Genomic DNA, 19657 nt, shown 5'->3' with positions numbered 1-19657 from the left:
GTTGCTGCTACGATTTTATTTCATTTCCGGACCTCGATTCTTAATATGTAAACTTATGTATGTAATGCAGCCGTGGCGAAAATGTGATCGTGCGCTGAGCCACTGTGTAACCTGAAACTTGCATAGCACCTATGGAAGGAGGCGGACACGCGAAAGGGAAATGAAGCAACTGTCTGACTTATTAACGGATTTTAATTTTCCTTACGTCAAGCACTTAAATATACAGTAATTTTGTATAGTACAAGGCTACAAACTAATGTTTAGTACATAGGGGAAAGTAGCCTCTATCGTACTGGCGCCGAAATCGTACCACTATTAATATTGAGGAAAGTATTGCATGCAGGAACCATCTGAGGAATTTTTCATGAAATACAAATAGAAACTGATACTCGTTCAGTTTCCCGCCTTTCACCCAAGACAACAGGTGTATTAAATCCTGTTTAGTAGCAAGTTCTGATTTCTCATATAAGATTTTCTTACTCTTTCGTAAGCTTTTATTAAAACATTGAGTTAGTTTAATGAATATGTTTTATCACACCTAGTATATTAGATTGTTTGCATTATTTAAACGGTAAAAATAGTCACTGTAACAGTTTTGTTTAGGGTATAATCTGAATAGTTTGCTTGGAGTGCTGGTTTCCTAAATCGTACCTTTAAACGGTTGCTCTTATCGTACCAGTACGATTTTGGCAACGTGAACAAGCAACGTTAGGTGCATAATATTTTCAAATTTCAGAATAGATGATGATCAAACAAGAATACGTAAAATCGGAACGAAGTGCTGTACTTAAGGCACTGGATGAATTTCGATCCGGAGCAGTGGGATTGAATGAATGTTGCAGTAAGTACGAAATCTCAAAATCGATTTTCAAGCGAGATTTGATGGGCAAGGTAAAGAGAGATCTGGATCGTCCTGCAAATGGATCCGTTAACGGATTATACAAATTTAACGTTGACGAAACGGGTTTCTCTCTAAACCAAAGATTACAGTTCAAACGAGAAAGAGAAAAAGTGTTCAGTAAGCTGTTGTGCTAACTTCAAATCCCTGTAAGAATCAATTGCAGCAGAAGTAATCGAAAAGAGGAACTTCAAGTGGGGGGGAACCAAAAAAAAACGACAACAAATCAACTATCAAAAATAACGAAAAAGGCATCTAAAATTATTGATGTTAATGTAAAAGAAGAGGACTGGTTTTATTTTATCTGTGAAGAAGCTGTCATTATGATTCCTTGCTCTCTGTGCTATCAATGGGTGCATGAGACATGTGCAGGAGTTTCTACTGCTCAAGAAAACGTTCTCCTTTTGTCTGTGACGTGTAACGACAGAATCTGACAAGTAGGTATCTTTCATATGTGTTAAATAAGATTGTATCTTAAGTGATTCTTCGTGTTTTCGTTTTACTAGATCTTGATAATATTTAAGATTTATATATTACAAAAATCTTTGTATCGTAAAACATCTCTGTTTCTCATTTGTATTAATAAAATTCCATATTAAATGATAATAATGTAATGAAATATGTTATTTTTATGAAGTTCTTATTGTGAAAATTATGTCTTTTATGAATGGGTACGATTTAAGCAATCTATAGGTACGATGTAGGAAACTAGGCGTATAAATCGTACCACTTCCAAAAGTTTTAAATAATGTCTTTTAAAACAAGTTATAATTACTGTATTTAAAAATTCTGAAAAAATATATATATATTTTGTGTCCTAAGGTACTGTCTCAATGTCTAATAGTATATGCAATTAAAATGCCTTCCCATTTCTAAATAACTGAAGAAAAACTGAAAAGTGGTACGATATAGGCAACCTTCCCCTATAACGAAGAAAGAAATGAGCAAGAAAACATAGAACACATTATCACAACCTAAAACTAATTGTCTTCAGAATGTCTCTGCGACAGAGTTTCAAAATCAGGAATTATGTCATTTACTGCCAGTCGTAGTCGATCACGAAGATGTTTGTCTGTCAGTCGTCATCTAAATTTGGTTTGTACTATTTTCATTGTCGAAAATAATTTTTCACAAACATAAGTTGTAGCGAACATAGCTTCAACAGAGTAAGAGAAAGAACGAAGCTTCGGGTATTTATTTTTTGGCAAAGATTTGAAGAGTTCAACATTTGTCTACATCTAGCTTTCATTGTAACATCACATTGTAACTCTGTGAGTTTAAATTGAAGATCTAACCACATTATTCGTACATCTGCTGAAAAAGGGTCGACGTACAGAGATACAGTATGTCATGCTCTAAATTTCGTAAATCTGAGTTCACAAAATTCTTGTTTAAGAATGTTCAGCATCTCAATGTAATTATGTAATTTATGAGGAGCAATATTTGAAAGAGACTGTGAACATGGAAAGTACTGCAGCTAGGACTCGTTTAAGTGTTCTATCAAGAGCGTCAGCTTTCTAATGAAAGCCTGAAGTGTGCTGTACATTGCAACAACATTTTGCAGGCGACCTGAAGTCTCACATTTAAGTTGTTCAAATGCTCACAAATGTCACACAAATAAGCCAAATCACAAATCTGGGTATCGTCGTTTAATTCTTGTATTTTCATGCCCTAAAAACAATTATAAAATTATCAGAATCTAAGTGAATGAAACAGCAAATAATAAAATAATAAAATTTAGTCACAATAAAACATGGAAGTTTACTAAAATTACCTGCTCTCGCATAAATGTTGCTACTACTTCACGGCGGTCAAGGAAACGTCGTAACATGCTAAGCCACCTAACATCGTAGAAATACTTCAGATCTTTCGTGGATTCTCCAAGGTCTTTAAGCAGTTGTCTGAAGGATCTATACTTCAACGCACTACCTTTTATTTAATTTTTATCTTAACAACAATGTCCAGAATTGATTTCAACGACACAACGAGACAAAGTGCCTCTTGATGTAAAATAAGTGAATTGCATGAACTTTATTCAGTATATTTTTTCAGCAAGAAAGGTTTTCAATCTGCCAAGAAAGCCCTTCTTTTCGCCCACCGTTGCTTTCGCTTCGTCTGTTGCCACTGCCACTAGCTTTGACCAATCTAAATTGCGACTCTCGACACTCACTCGGAAAGAATTAAAAATCTCTTCTCCAGTAGCATTGCCTTGTTTGGGAACTACGTCTAGAAGATATTCTTCAACATTTAACTCTTCGTCAACTCTACGAATAAATATGGTCAATTGTGCCGTATCTGTGAGTCAGTACTCTCGTCAATTGCAAGAGAAAAATATACAAAACTACTGAGTTTCATGTCATCTGTCTCGTGACATCATTAGAAAGGAATTCAATTTTTGTTCCGATAGTTTGACGAGAAAGATCTAAATTTTCAAAATTGAGAACCTACTGTGACCATTAAACCTGAGCAATTTTAATGAAACAAATTTTTAGAAATGTCCCGTCCTGAAATGCCTCACAACTCTCCGCAATTTCCCAAGCTACAAATAACTAGCATGGTTCCTTTTCTGTGCCATGTTTTTATATTACCTGTAATAGTAGCTGGGATTCATTTCTTTCTTTCATTTCCAGCAGTCTATTTGCTCGGTCAAGACCTGTTAACGAAATACAAGTTTGGCTATTCATTCATAAATAAAGACTGCTAATTATTACGATGATGATAATAATAATAATAATAATAATAATAATAATAATAATAATATAATAACCTTTTAATGTTTCATTAGTGACATGTAATATAATGCCGTTTTATGTTATAGAACCGTTTTCCTCGTAATAAATGGAACAAGGTTGACTCCAGTGAGTGAGAGGGTGAGGGTTGGAGGAAGTAGGAAGCAAGAGAAATGCATAGCTACCATTGCGAGCCACAATATGCTTGCGAGTCACATTTTCGCCACAGCTGATCTAATGTAATGTAATGCATGCATTTATGTAGTGGGTTATTTTACGACGCTGTATCAACATCTCTGGTTATTTAGCGTCTGAATGAAATGAAGATGATAATGCCGGTGAAATGAGTCCGAGGTCCAGCATTGATAGTTACCCAGCATGTGCTCATATTGGGTTGAGAGAAAACGCCGGAAAAACCTCAATCAGATAACTTGCCCCGACCGAGATTAGAATCCGGGCCACCTGGTTTCACGGTCAGACGCGCTAACCGTTACTCCACAGGTGTGGACTGTATGTGTGTATGTATGTATGTATGTATGTATGTATGTATGTATGTATGTATGTATGTATGTATGTATGTATGTATGTATGTATGTATGTATGTACGTACGTATGTACGTACGTATGTATGTATATATGTATGTATGTGTGGATGTATGTATGTATGTATGTATGTATGTATGTATGTATGTATGTATGTATGTATGTATGTATGTATGTATGTATGTATGTATGTATCCAATGCCTATCCACTTCACTACGTGATATGGGTTCCGCATATAACGGATAGATGGCAGAACTGTGACCCATTTTCTAGTTGCAAACCATTTTGTGCATGATGTGCATCCGTAGAGAGTTATGTCATGTACTAGGGTGAGGGTATGTGTAAGTGTAGTGTATGGAATGAGTGAGGATGGTGATAAAGATGAGGAAGGAAAAAGGGAAAACCTGGTGCGGAATGTAGCCTAATCCTTCAAATAGTACCAAGGGGACCGCCAGGATTTCCTCGTGTGAATCTCAACTTTACCCAAACGACACTTACAATTAGATAAATTCACGCTACAGGACAGAGACCATTTTCCTTCTCAAAGGGTGTACGTACAGGGTGGAAGTGATACAACTGTCCAGATTGAAGGGGGCAATAGACGTAACAAAATTAAAAGTTTAGGCCCTATATAATTACTTGAAGTAAAAGTGAAAAGTACTTGAAAAGTGGCGATTTTACCACGGCGTTGTTGAGAAATGGAGAAAAATTACCGATTCAGTGATTAAATACCTCCAGTAAAAAGGTTTAATGAGCAGACATATCCCTTAGGGTTTGAAAGGCACGCCAGAACGTGATGCCTTTTAATATCAAGTGATGAAGAACTGCTGCCACGATTTTAGATGTATTACACAAAGGCTGTACGTCTATCACATGCAGTGTGTGCTCAAGAAAATGTTAACCATATGAATCATTTAATCATGAAAGAACGTCGGTTGACTACCAAACTCAGTCTTTGGAATCTGTAGAGTAAGTCAGCGTATTTGAGTGGAGCGAAAGAGTGGAGCATATCAGTGCGACTGTATGTTGCGGGCTGCACCGGCTCTCGGTCGCTAAGGAGCAAGTTGCGCGTGGCATCTTAAACTGCAGTTGAGTTCAGATAGAAATGATTCCCTCTGTGCAGTCGCTCGCTACCTTCAAGCAATGCTTTCCTCCAGAGCTGTTATTTGACTAGTCCACTCCACTCACCACTTGCGCAAAGAACTTGTATCGTATTCTATACTCTACAGATTCCAGAAATGGAGTTCAGATCGATGGCTGAAGTAACATGCTTCTGAACGGCACAGTTGGAACTATTTAAATATCCGTAAAGTGTCTAACACGTGGGTGCCAAGGGCGTTGGCTCCTGGTCGAAAATTTTGTACTAGAGCTGTGTTCTGAATAAAATAAAATCATGTTTTTAGACGGGATTCAGAAAGTTTTCTTGGTCAACTTGTGCCAAATGAAACATGGACGCACCACCCTGACTCAGTCTGAAATTCAAAGCATAGAATGGCAGCATCTATTAGATTCTCCTCCACCTCTCAAGTTTTGGGTACAGGCTCAACAGGAAAGATTATAATCATAATATTCAGAGACGTGAAAAGAATATTACCAGTATTTCGGACAATTCCTCCCCGAAAATCTGTCCCACAACTAACTCGGTCCCAAAACAAATTCGTTTCCGGACAATTCGGTCCCATAGAAAATTCGTGCCCGGACTATTCGGTAATTTAACAAATTCTATTCGGTCCAGGCATCATATTAGGACCGGATACTTAGCAACAATGTCTTTGAAGAAGCAATGTTGAAAGTTGTAGATAAACAAGTCAATTTAGATATTGAGGAGAAAGTTTAAAACCAGTGTTTATTGTATTTTTCACCCTCTCCTCCATCCCTAATCTTCACTTTCCTCAGCCATCTTTAGGAGGAGTCGGCCTCGGTAGCGTACTTGGTATAGCGCTGGCCTTCTATGCTCGAAGTTGCGGGATCGATCCCGGCCCAGGTCGATGGCATTTAAGTGTGTTTAAATGCGACAGGCTCATGTCAGTAGATTTACTGGCATGTAAAACTACTCCTGCGGGACAAAATTCCAGCACACCGGTGATGCTGATAATATAACCTCTGCAGTTGCGAGCGTCGTTAAATAAACCATAGGCTAGGCTCTCTTTAGGAGGAAGCCGCAGAAATCGACATTAAAATTGACCGGGCAGAGGGCGGCTATTCACCCGCCAAAAAAGAGAAGAGAGTAGATATTCACGGAAGCACTCATAGGCAGGGTGGTTAGACAATATCCCACTTACAAAGAAGACGACGACGTGTTGTCCTACCTGCGGGCCATTAGACACAATATCGCCGACAACCTTTGAGTAATCAAATAATTGGCAACGAAGTGAAAATGTGTAAAATAATTAAGCTATTAAAATTTGTAATTGGGAACAAGTAACCCTTGGTACGCATTGTCTTTGGAACCAACTGAGAACAAAAGGTTAGGAAACCAATTTCAACTTGTACCAAAAGTTTTGGGAACAAATTTCATCTGGGACTAAACGTTTTGGGAACAAGTTTCCTGGACCAAATTGTCAGGGGACGTAAAGACGGGGACGAATTGTCCTAGACCCATTCACAGAAATGAGACTTTCAGGCAGGAGCGCTGTCTTGATAGAAAAGAATTCCAAGATGTATCTTTCCCCTTCGAAGTAGTGGATTTAAAATTATTTAACGATTTTCATACCCACTCACCTTGCCCTAGTGACTTTTGTTTTATAAATGCAAAGGGAAAAAATTCGGAAAGAGGACTATCATAATGACTGTGGAACATTTTTTCGAAAACCAAATTACATTATTATTTTTTTTTTCAAGAAAGGTTTGACACTGTGGTAAGAGAGTAGAAGAAGTTTCTTTACAGTCCAAGGGGACAATGTTCCAAAATAATATTTAATATATATTACGTAGCTCCGGCAGAAGGAGCGTTTGCCTGCCTATCCAGAGCGGCGCTCGGGCATGGTTACCTGACTGGCTGAGACTGAGTATCTAGTTGGGCTTTCCGAGGTTTTCCCCGTAAGGAAAATGTCACGTAATTTTTGGCGGATCCTTTGCCTCACCGAACCAAAAGTACCATATTGCTACAAAACAATTCTATCGACGTCAAATGACCCAGTATTTGATACAGATTTTAATAAATAATCATTTTAAAATCTACAAATCCTATAAATCGGGAATGGTTTAAGTCTGGATGTTCATACCCTCAAGACAAAGAAGTAATTACGAAGACGGCTAAAAGAAATTGATGGGTACGGGACAAAAATGTAATGCTGCAAACGGGGTGTAATTGAACTTTAAAACGTCATTCGCAAACTACTTAAATTTTGACATATTATGATGAAAGAGTAGTGGAACGGAGAAAAATTCTCTCCGTCACCGGGATTTGAACCCGGGTTTTCAGCTTTACATGCTGATGCTTTATCCACTAAGCCACACTGGATTCCGATCCCGGGTTCAAATCCGTTCCACTACTCTTTCATCGTACGATGACGCAGAATATCTGCATAGAAACATCATATGTACTTCGGTACATTTTAATGATATATATGATATACGTAAATCACTTGTGATTTAAGACGGCGTTTATTCAGTCGGATTCCGGCCAATCAGTCACTCATAACGAGTGCACCTCCGCACATGTGTGGACATTGTCCTACGTTCATAGACGTCTATGACGTAATGCAGAGGGCTGCCACCAGAGGGAACGCAAGAGGTGGAACTTAACTGAGAAGATTCGATCCGACACCAGGATGGGAATCCGGTGCGACTTGGTGGATAATGCATCAGCACGTAGAGCTGAAAACCCGTGTTCAAATCCCGGTGCCGGAGAGAAATTTTCTCGTTCCACTACTCTTTCATCGTACGATGACGCAGAATATCTGCATGAAAACATCATATGTACTTCGGTACATTAAATAATATATATTTTGACATATTGTTAAGCTCTTAGTATCATATAAAAATTAAATAAGGAAATTGGGCAAACCACGCAATTACAAAGGCAATAAGTTCATAAATTAAATTGAAAGGAATCTTCATAATCCTCACTTCATGTTAACTAATTATTTTATTATTTCTGTTGGGTCTACAGAATGATTAAGGATTAACACATCAAGCTGAAACGATTAATATAATAGCATCTTTACAAGATAATTATAATTCTTTAAATTGTAGATACAGAATTTCCAGATATCTGCATTAAACTTTAAATATTAGGGAAACATATTCGTAACGAAATTAAATAATGTTATATTAACGAAGAAAATCATACTTAATTAAAACACAATGAAAATGATGATGTAAGTAATATACTATAAATACAAAGAAATCAATTCGTGTTTTTTGCTGAAGAATTTATTTGCAGAATACCTTATTGACAATTGAAATCAACAAATAATTTCAGAAACTGAATTTCCTCTCTCATTTGTGTATTTATGAAGGGTCTGGCGTTTTCTTTCGAAGTACGAACTTTTCTAAACTTTTGCATTTCTTCATAAATGCATTCTTGCTATGAAAACTTCACATAGAGTTTACGACGACTATAAAATGTATGTCCGTAAGAAGAGATCCAACTTGTGCCCTCTCTACTTTATTATTATTATTATTATTATTATTATTATTATTATTATTATTATTATTATTATTTTTTTTTTTACATATAAATTCACTTAACATAATACTTACTTTTAAAAGTTACTGTACGAGCAATAATTAGGCCTACACCCTTTATTTGTTTGTAGCTCTCAGATACAATACAACATTTAATCGAGCTATCATCTTCATTAATTTTAATACTTTTTTATTGAAATGGGCATTATCCAACTCTTCTTTTACTGTAATGTAGTCTTGTTGGTCCTTAATGTTGTGTACGTAAGAAGTTGTGATAATCTTCATTTAAGAAACTACCTGCGTAGCTCCTGAATCATGCTCAAAATTGTTACTCTTCTTTATGATGGATATCAAAATTAACTACAGGAAACTCCTCGCCACAGGAATTTAGTGGCATGGCTACCAACAATAACTTTGTTTACTCGTAGAAGAAAAATTGAATCAATGGCTGGAAGAACGTGGTACCTTACATTTTCTCAAAACTGAGTTTTTGCATGAAACAAGTTGATGTGATGCTTCCGGTACGTCGTGACATTCTGTGGTATTTGTACCAGTATGATAATACTATATAATTGTGGCGCTGACACAGTGGAAGAACGTGGTATGTTGCAGAGCTCTGGTCATTACTATGAGGTGCACCATGAATCATTTGAACGTTACTGCCAGTGACCAGGAGTGTATAATTAAGGGTTGTGAATCATTTAATGTGATAATGTGATCTTTATTGATAAATATCTCTTCCTATAATAAGAACGTATTAATAGTCTTGAGTGGAATAATATAGTACGTAGTCAATTTAGTAATGTGATCTTTATTGATAAATATCTCTTCCTATAATAAGAACGTATTAATAGTCTTGAGTGGAATAATATAGTACGTAGTCAATTTAGTGCAGCTCTGCTGCTGACCGTATGACCGAGAACAAACGCTCCTTCTGTAAACTTAAGAAAAGCGACATACCACGTTCTTCCAGCCATCCATTCAATTATTGCCCTCGTGGTCAGTTATCCATACGGCTTCTGACAAATTAGCTGTTATACCATACGACAATAAAATTACTTTCTATAATGTGAGTCAACAACAGTGTATTTAGACTCATCTTTGGTTGAAAATTAGCCTGTATGGTTCATTTAGAAGAAGGACCAACGATACGTTTTGTCTTTATCGGTCAAGATTTGTATTATTTCAGTTTCTTAGATTCTGATTTTAAATTATTAGCTTTAGGGGAGATGATATAAATCACAGTGCAATATAACTCTTTAGGTAAAATGGAAAATGCAGTCGTGAAGAGAAATCCAATAAGGCCAGGAATGTAGCGAAGCTGCAAAGAAAGAAAAAGAATATTTGATTAATTTCACTTTTAATGATATTTATATTATTGTTGCTATTATTTACTTATGGCTTTTAAGGAACCCGGAGGTTCATTGCGGTCCTCACATAAGCCGACCATCGATCCCTGTCCTGTGCAAGATTAATCCACTCTCTATCATCATATCCCACCTCCCTCAAATCCATTTTAATATTATGCCCCTATCTACGTCTCAGCCTCCCCAAAGGTCTTTCTCCCTCCGGCCTCCCAACTAACACTCTATATGCATCTGGATTTGCCCATAATGCTACATGCCTAGCGCATCTCAAACGTCTGGATTTAATGTTCCTGTTGCTATTATTATTATTATTATTATTATTATTATTATTATTATTATTATTATTATTGCTACTGTTATTATTATTGTTATTGCTACTGTTATTATTATTATTATTATTATTATTATTATTAGTGGTAGTGGTAGTGGTGGTGGTGGTGGTGGTGATGGTGGTGGTGGTGGTGGTGGTGGTGGTGGTAGTAGTAGTATCAGGAATCTAGACAGAGAATGATTGAATTATTAGCAGACTTCGAGACTTTGGACCCGATACAATAAGTTTACTGTGCATGTGCTATAGGTTGTTGACTCGCTGCAGGTAGCGAAAGGTAGAGATGTGCTGAGGTAACAACGTTACTGTTTAGAGCAGAGTACGGTAGTATGGGGGAGCACACACATATGTGCATTCTGAAAGTAAATATACATTACACAATGACAATGTCAAAAGAACGTAAAAAGCATTTATTCTCCTTTCTTTTAAAAGCATTTGTGTTTAATTTTAGACAGTGTTAATGGTAAAAATAAACATGTAGCAGTTTTAATTTCTTTATTTATCCTATTGGTCGTCTTTAGGAAGTCCAGTTACAGTACCGAATTGCAATGTACTACAAGATATATTTTCAGTGTCTCAAACATAAATCTTTTTCCGTTATCTGCCAAATACAGTTTGTATTGTGAAAAGCTGCGCTCTACATCGCATGACGTGATAGGAGCAAAACGAAAAAACCTAACATCATTGCAGTCTCTAAGAGACAGTCCTTTATTCTCAGGTGATTCTATTTCCACTAATTTGCAGTTTATGTTATGTAAAGTTCCATATCCGTTATTCTTACATAAAATTGATTTCCACTTCTGTTTTACACGTTCAGTAACCGGTGTACTTGGTGTCTCATTAATTCTCTGTGTCATTTCCTCAACTAATTTGAGGGCTTCCGGAATCTCTTGCTCTGACTTTTCTAACCGTGTAATAGTTTCAGACACAGTTTTAAAATAGGTTTGTATGAAAACCAAATTATTCGTCAGAACCTTCAAATCCAGAGCGTTTTCCTTTGCGTATTTGTTGGCATTCATTCTACAGTACCCCCACCCATTGTACGCTTTACCACTATACTCAGTACGCCGTTATGCGGATTTCCCACTGAACTGCTCTATCGGGTCCGAAGTCTGGAAGCCTGATTATTAGAGACGTTCAGAATTGTAATTTCATATATTTAAATTACGGGAAGGAATAGAAGAAGTTTTTTTTTGCTAAATTCAGTTTTAGCTTGTTACTTTCTATACATAAACTTTGAAATGTGTCTATGTAACTTCATACTTCTATGAAACTCCATACTTTGGAGACAGGACACCTAATGTAAAAGAGTAAAGATGTGACAGTGGCCTAATTAATAAATTTCTTATCCAAAAAAGGACTTCAAAACACTGGTGAACTTGGTTACGTTTTTCTGATTATTTTAAATGAAGAAAAATGTAGGGGAGACTCGTCTAATTTGGCAATATTTTATATTTCGACACAGTTTGTAGTTATATTTTCTGAAATTAAATACTCCTCTATTATGGAATGTGTTTAAACATTAAATCCCAATAAACCTCTGAAAGAAAATTCTACAAATCTAAATTACTTTACACATAATACACTAATGTATAACAAATTACATGTTTCCAGATTTGGTACTTCATCAGGATAATTTGGCAATAGTACAGGGATAATTTGGCAATAAGATAAAAAAAAATAAAATTTTCAAAATAAAACAGTGGTACAAGGTTTATAAGACTTAATTTACTGGGACAAGAAATCACTAAATACCATAAACACAAAACAAAAGCAAGAAAAAAAATTGAATGGATTTTTCCGACCACTGTTATTAATTATATTGAAGGGTTGTCTACTAATTTCTGTTGTCGATAGCCCAAACCCAAGTTCTTGCATTTTGATTACATATGTCACCAGTTTTTGCTCTTCCTCAACGGTTAGAGCTAGAGGTCTTCCTTTCTTGGGAATGACGTCATCGGGTCCTGAGAATGCATACAGAAACCCCTTCAAGTTGTTAAAGGGCACATTGTACTTCTTAGAAGCCCTATAAGTCGACCATCTAACTTTCAAAACACTCCCAACCGCAGCCCGCAAATCATCTTTGGAATATTTTTCAGAATAATGTCCTCATTCCCTTCGCTTATCTGCAACATACCACACACAGTGCTGCATTGAAGTCTGTAAAAATCCCTCATACGTCCCTACTCTTAAATTTTACCATCGAGTACACATTCTTGTTCAAAGAGAGCAGCAATATATCGCTACAAAGGAAAATGGCTAATTCACACTACCCTGGAGAAGACATTTTTTGCTAAGAAGAACATAAAACGAGCTAAGGCCTGATGAGTTATTAACAGAAGATATTAATTATATAAATGGCTTACCTTATAATAAGGAATCTCAGCTTTTGATATGTAATGCACAAACAAACGTAGGTAATGAACAACACTTTTCTTCCGTCTTTGTATACACACGTCCACACAACCACCACGTCAAAAGGAAGTATTCAACACTTCTTTCTATTAGTAACAATATGTGCCACTATAATACGCGGATTCGAATGAAACGAAAACTAAAAGTACACTCAGTTGTTGCAATCTATGATCTTGTCATTGAACTTCTTAAAACTCTGGAGGAAATTTGGCAATAGAAGAAATACAAGAATATTGCCAAATTTCCCATATTGCCAAATTTGCCGAGTTTCCCCTACGTCTAAACAGGGTATATGCTTTTTCCAAAGCGTTACAAAATAAAAGTAACAACTTTTACGACTTGGTTTTATGCAAGTATTCCAAGAGAATGGCTTGAATTTCCTGGGCATACTCTACAGTAAACTAATCCATCGCTTACTATTGACATTTCATGTGTTTGGTTGTAGTTATGATGACATACTTAATCCATTTACAGAATTTTTTCATTAATCAATAAACTTATTTTCAGAAAAAGAGAAAAGTTCGTATTACGTTGAACGACTGTTTACATAGGTTTATTTTGAAAAACTAATTTTAAATTTCCTAACTTTGTTAAGAAGTAAGATTATAGAAAAGGAGTAATACAGTTTTGTTAATAGAAGAGTGGCTTTATTCCGATGTAAAATGAATCGTGTAAATAGGCAGTTAAGTAGCTTTTGTGAAGAAAATGTCACATCTCGTCACAAATAGCATATTCGTGGCACATTTGTTCATTTTAACAGAAATCACTCTTATCCTCAAGTCTTTTCAAATGTATCAACTATCACCCATACACCTGGCACTTATGTGAAAAATGAACTCAAATAAATATTAAAAACACTGAAGTTGAGGAGGAGAGAGAGGAAAAAATCACTGAAAATTAGGAGGAAGAGATGTTTACTACCAGAATAATGAAATAATATAAGGAAGATAAACATTATTTCTTATACCTCTGCCAAATTATTGTATTTTTTTAACTTGCTATAAAATCCCCTTAAAATTACTCCACTATAACAAAGCAGTGTGAAATGAAAACAAGAGCTAATTTTTAATTTTCTCTTTGATATTCATGATCAGTACATCACAATGGTAGGAATTGGCTATTTTATTCAATTTACATTTTTATTGTTGAACAGTGTTATTAGTGAATGCATTTGGATTGAAATTAAAATGGAATGGTTGATGGTTGTAATTTATTAATTGGAAACCTTTATTTATCACTTGACGCTGATCATAAATGATTAAAATCTTATCTAAATTTTATTGAAAAAATCTTGATAATCATAATTTTCTAATATTAATCCTTGGTGATTTCAATGCGCCTGATATTGATTGGTCATCTGGGTGTAATCCCAATGCTGTTCATTATTACTCTAAAATTAAGTCTCAGGGTTTATATTTCTCTTCTTGCCTCCTGGGACTAAATCAAATAAATTTTACGACAAATAGACTGATAATAGTAAAATGAATCTGACCCATCACTCTCTAGTTACGGAAGATACTTATTTCTACTGATCTGGAAGTAGATTTATTATTATCTCTACATTGTCAAATGAGTTCGTATTTAAATTATTCCTAAGGTGATTATCTGAATCCCTCTTCTATTCTCTGTAATTATGATTGGAATTGCATATATTCGACTATTGATATACGAGTAAATGCTGCCACTAATTCTTCGACTCAAATTATAAATAATGCTATATCTCTTGCTTTCCCTATCACCGTTGTTAAAAGGTCGAACTATTCTAAATGGCTTTCAAACACCTACGTCTACTAATTGAGAAAAAAATAAAGCACACAGAAATAAAAAAGACACACAAACCTGATCATCATTATCAAATTTTCTCTAATTTTAGGAAACAAGTCAAAGCTATGATTAAATCTGATAAAATAATATGGTTGCAATCAATTAATGATAATTTAAGGAACGAACCAAGAAACATTTGGAAATATGTGGTATCTTTTCGAAAATACGGTACTTATCCCTCTGAAGTAATAATAAATTTAGTGGGATTCACATCACTGATCACAATGAAATTGTAAATGCATTTGCCAGTCAATTTAAATCTGTTCAAAATAAGGCTAACTCTAATTTCTTTATAAATTACTCTAATGTCTACTACTGATTTCTTACCTATACTCAAAATTACAATTGAAGAGTTACTAATGCCATTAAAAGCTTAAGCGAAATAAATTCAAGGGCACTGACGGCATTCCTAATTGTATAATTAAGGTTTGCTCTAATATTCTTATACCTGTCTTAGCTTTTATATTTAACTTGAGTTTAGATTCAGGAATATATCCTTCACTTTGGAAAGAAGCATCCATTATTCCTGTTTTTAAGAATGGCTGTGAAAACGTTGCAAGCAATTATAGACCTATTTCTAGTTCAAACAATTTCTCAAAAATTTAAAAAAAGATCCATAAACTCATTTCATTTTCTGTTAAAAATCAATTCACCCCAACATGGATTAACTAAAGGTATTTCTATCACTAATAATTTAGTATTCTATCTTAATCTTGTTGTGCCAGTAGTTGAAACTCAAGGTCAATTTGACTCAACTTATTTTGACTTTAGCAAAGCATTTGATGTGGTTCGTAATAAAATGTTATTAAATGAATTGAATAATTTTGGTCAATTATGTTAATTGGTTTGAAAATTATTTAACCGATAGACAATGTTGTGTTCGACTAGATACTTCTCTCTCGGTACCTTAAAATAGTTTATGTTGGGGCTCTCCTAGTTTTATTATTTATTGATGATTTAAGTAAAAGAATAAGTTCTAGCTGTCTATTATTTGCGGATGACCTTAAAATCCTTAGAAAAAAATAGTAGCTTGGATGATTGTCAAATTTTTCAAAATGATATTAATTCATTTGCACTATGGTCTGATGAAAATGGAGTGAAAATGGAATGAAAATTGATGAATCCAAAACTTTTATTATTTTCTTCTCACGTAAAACTATTTCCTTAAAATATAATTATTTTCTTAATAATGTCATAATTATTACGAAAGATTGTATTAGAGATCTTGGTGTCCTACTTGATTCTAAATTGTGTTTTCATGGTCATGTTCAATATATTTAACACTATTCAATAAGACTGCTTGGTGTAATTAGGTCTATAACTTTTTTCTACTCCTATGTCTGTATTAATTTTATACTATACATTGATTACATATCTAAACTTCAATATGCATCTGTTTTGAATTCCATTACTTCCACCGACTCGATTAAATTGGAAAATATTCAGAGATAATTTCCTTATTTACTTCTCGATTTTTATCCAATTCCTGTGTTTATAATTATGAGAGTAACTACAAATATTTTAATTGTTGTAGTCTATATGTCAGACGTCAAGATCTTGATTACTTTTTTGTAAAGTAATTAAGGGTGAAACTGATTGTGAATCTTTCTTAAGTAATATCAGTCTTCGTATTCCTAAACAAGGATTAAGATTTCAAAAAAAAAAAAAACCACTAAATATTCAAAATCTCTTTCTCCGGTCTGCAGATTCATAAAAAATTCCAATTTGCATGGAATGAATTTAGATCCACTTAATGTATAATAGCCCTGTTTACTTTATTGGTATTGTATGTCATTTTGTTCTCATGAATTTTAATTTGTCTTTTGTTAGTATTGTATTTATTTCATTATTCTAGTTATCATTTATATCCATTGTATTTTATATTCGTTCAATATTTTGTCTTGTATTGTCCTATTGTGCTGAACTTTAATTGGTCTGTGTCTATTGTGCAGCATAAAAATATAAATAAATAAATAAATAAATAAATAAATAAATAAATATTGATATTATTACTATTATTATTATTATTATTATTATTATTATTATTATTATTATTATTATATCTTACAAATTTACTTTATTGAAAAGTTACGAGACTTCGAAATCTTTCGTAACTTTCGAGTAACTGTGTGTATGAAAATGAACTACATGAAATTTAAGTATTAAAATTCGTAAAATAAATATTATTTTATTCCTTCATCATTCTTTACATTCTCGTCTTCCTTGTCGCTTTTTCTCTTTGTTTTATTTCTATCCTTCCCATTTATCCCTTTCTTTACGCCTTGTTCTCTTCTTCTCTTCTTCATTGTAAACCTTAAAGTCTCTTCTGTTTTTGATATCTTCTTCTTACCTGCTTCTGGATGACGAATATGTTTTCGTCATTTTGTCTGTACTCTAAGAAATCATTCTAGATCAATTCGTCCACAGCACAATGTTCTACATACAGTAAGTCCACTACAAAATTATCCACAACTAAACCGTCCAATAAAATAAGGTCACAAGTCAAAATGTTCAATATAGAGAAATGTCCGTAAGTTAAAATTTCCAATAAACAGAAATGTCCGTAGTTTAAAATGTCCAATATTCAGAAATACTTTCAAGTTAAAATATTCAGTAGAACAGAAATACTCACAAGTCAAAATGTACAGAAGTCAAAATATCCAATATATTGCATAATACAGTATGTATAGGTGACTATTATTCAACAATTTAGTTCTTGTTCTCAGTATGTTTGGGGCTTTGTTGTGATTGAGCTGTGTTTACATGAATATTAAAATTTTTAGGAGTGAGTTTCTTTCATCATGGGGAATGTATGTAACTTTTAGTCAACAATGGTCTCGTGTATCATTCTCACTCCAATAACAAAAATGATACAAATACATACAAGGCTGAAAATCTACAAAACACTCACACGACCAGTTTTGGCTTATGGCAGTGAAGCATGGACACTAAGAAAGACGGCAGACAACTGCCGAAATGAGATTCATGCGAAAAACTGCTGGATACTGTCTTCTCGACCATCATCGGAATTTAGATATTCTGAAGAAATTAAAAATGGACTCTATTGTCTATTATCTGCAGCAATACAGACTTCAGTGGCAGACACGTCAAGAGGATGGATCGCTCCAGATGGCCTAGGCAGATTTTATCGTATGTCCTAAGAGATCGGAGAAATTTAGAAAGACCTAGGAATCGCTGGCAAGAGACCTTGACAGATCCACTGAGGCCTAAAACTTGATGATGATGATGATGATGATGATGATGATGATGATGATGATGATGATGATGATGATGATGATGATGATGATGATGATGATGATGATGGCGAAAATGGCAACAGAATGCTCTCGTGGTGCTCTGAAAGTGAAGTGTATAAATCTCATTGTGTAACAAATAACCTAGATCATATCGTCATTGAAAAAGATGGCATCGATCAGAGATCATACATTTGGAACTATTGCTGCTGCAATCAAAGATAAAAGAATAACAGGTATCTTAAATGGTGTCTTCTTGGTTTCACTTGTGAAGTTCAGATCTGTCTTCAGACAGTTGACTAAACAACAACATAAGCATATCCCGTGTTGTACCAGAAATTATTGGGGACATAAGAAATAGAGAGAATCTTATCGACTTGTCCTAGAGTAATAATTTAATCAGAAGTGTTGTAAAGTGATCATAGTACCAATCATGTAAGCTTGTGGAAGGTTTTCACTCTAAATTTCAAAGAACTTTTTCTGGACATCATGTCACTATTTTGAGATTTATGGAAAACATAATACAAAAAAACAATTAGACAGAGAATACCATGTTCCAATTTTACTATTGTTGCAAAAGTGTAAAACAAAATCTATGGTGAATTGAAGGAATTGTATACCGATACAATACATATAAGGACAATATTAATATGAAATAACATCTGTGAGAACTTTTATATGATATGAAACTGCATGCTGACCTCGATGCAGAAGAAAATTACCAAGTATGTAGAATTTTGTAAATTTAGTTTCCTTTCATTCTGAAATTATTAATTTACATATTGTTAATTATTAATTTACATTTTAAAAGTCGCTCTGGACATTCATTATACCATACATTTAATAACTGTCTACAATTTTTTATAATGACCAATTAAAGACTGTGGATATGACTGTTGCTAGGCATTTAATGTCTGTGGACATTTAAGATAATGGGCATTTAATAACTGCGGACATTTGGAGAATGGACATTTAATGACTGAACATTTTTCATGATAACGGGCATTTAATAACTGCGGACATTTAGAGAATGGGCATTTAATGACTGAACATTTTTCATGATAACGGGCATTTAATAACTGCGGACATTTGGAGAATGGGCATTTAATGACTGAACATTTTTCATGATAACGAGAATTTAATAATTGTGGACATTTGGAGAATGGGCATTTAATGACTGGACATTTTTCATGAAAATGGGCATTTAATAATTGTGGACATTTGATGAATGGACATTTAATTACTTTGGACATTTCTGATGCTGACATCAGAAATAGTGGACATTTAGCAGTGGACCTATTGAATTATAATCCTCAGAAATTTAATTCCAATTTTTTATTAAACGTATTTGAAACGTTCAATTCACAGAAAATTTTGTATTGGAATAGCATTCCGTTACCTTAATTCTAAAAGTTCGTAAATCGCTGGGATGTCGAATTTATCTTTTTTCACGTTTTGTGTATCCACATAGAAAGAAGGTAAACGTGCGAATTATAAATGATGCAGTAGAAGAAATGAACAGCTTCAAATACTTGGAGTGTACTATAAGCAGTAACATGAGCTGCTGTCAGGAAGTCAAAAGGATGATAGCAATGGCAAAGGAAGCTTTTAATAGGAAGAAGAACATCTTCTGCGGACCTCTGGAAAAAGAATTAAGGAAGAAACT

The 19657-nt window shown here is 34.3% G+C and overlaps 1 protein-coding gene and 1 long non-coding RNA gene across 3 annotated transcripts in view; one reads left to right on the top strand and one right to left on the bottom strand.

The window, feature by feature from the left end:
• LOC138704835 (uncharacterized) overlaps positions 1 to 19657 on the top strand; it is a 412725-nt gene that overhangs the window by 330424 nt on the left and 62644 nt on the right. The gene's annotated exons all lie outside the window — the stretch shown is intronic.
• The window catches only part of LOC138704827 (estradiol 17-beta-dehydrogenase 2-like), a 119169-nt gene that overhangs the window by 53216 nt on the left and 46296 nt on the right, over positions 1 to 19657 (bottom strand). The window contains exon 8 of one of the 2 annotated variants that reach the window (XM_069833120.1): positions 9603 to 10124. The exons of the other annotated variant lie outside the window; for it this stretch is intronic. Coding sequence (XP_069689221.1) covers positions 9984 to 10124 — 141 coding nt within the window. The 3' untranslated portion in view covers positions 9603 to 9983. Of the gene's footprint in view, positions 1 to 9602; positions 10125 to 19657 lie in introns of those variants that run through there. 2 annotated transcript variants of the gene reach the window in all.

The sequence above is a fragment of the Periplaneta americana genome, chromosome 8 (genome assembly GCF_040183065.1).
Source record: "Periplaneta americana isolate PAMFEO1 chromosome 8, P.americana_PAMFEO1_priV1, whole genome shotgun sequence".
Classification (NCBI taxonomy): domain Eukaryota; kingdom Metazoa; phylum Arthropoda; class Insecta; order Blattodea; family Blattidae; genus Periplaneta; species Periplaneta americana.
Note: the sequence above shows the minus strand (reverse complement) of the source record. Positions and strands in the feature narration are given on the sequence as shown.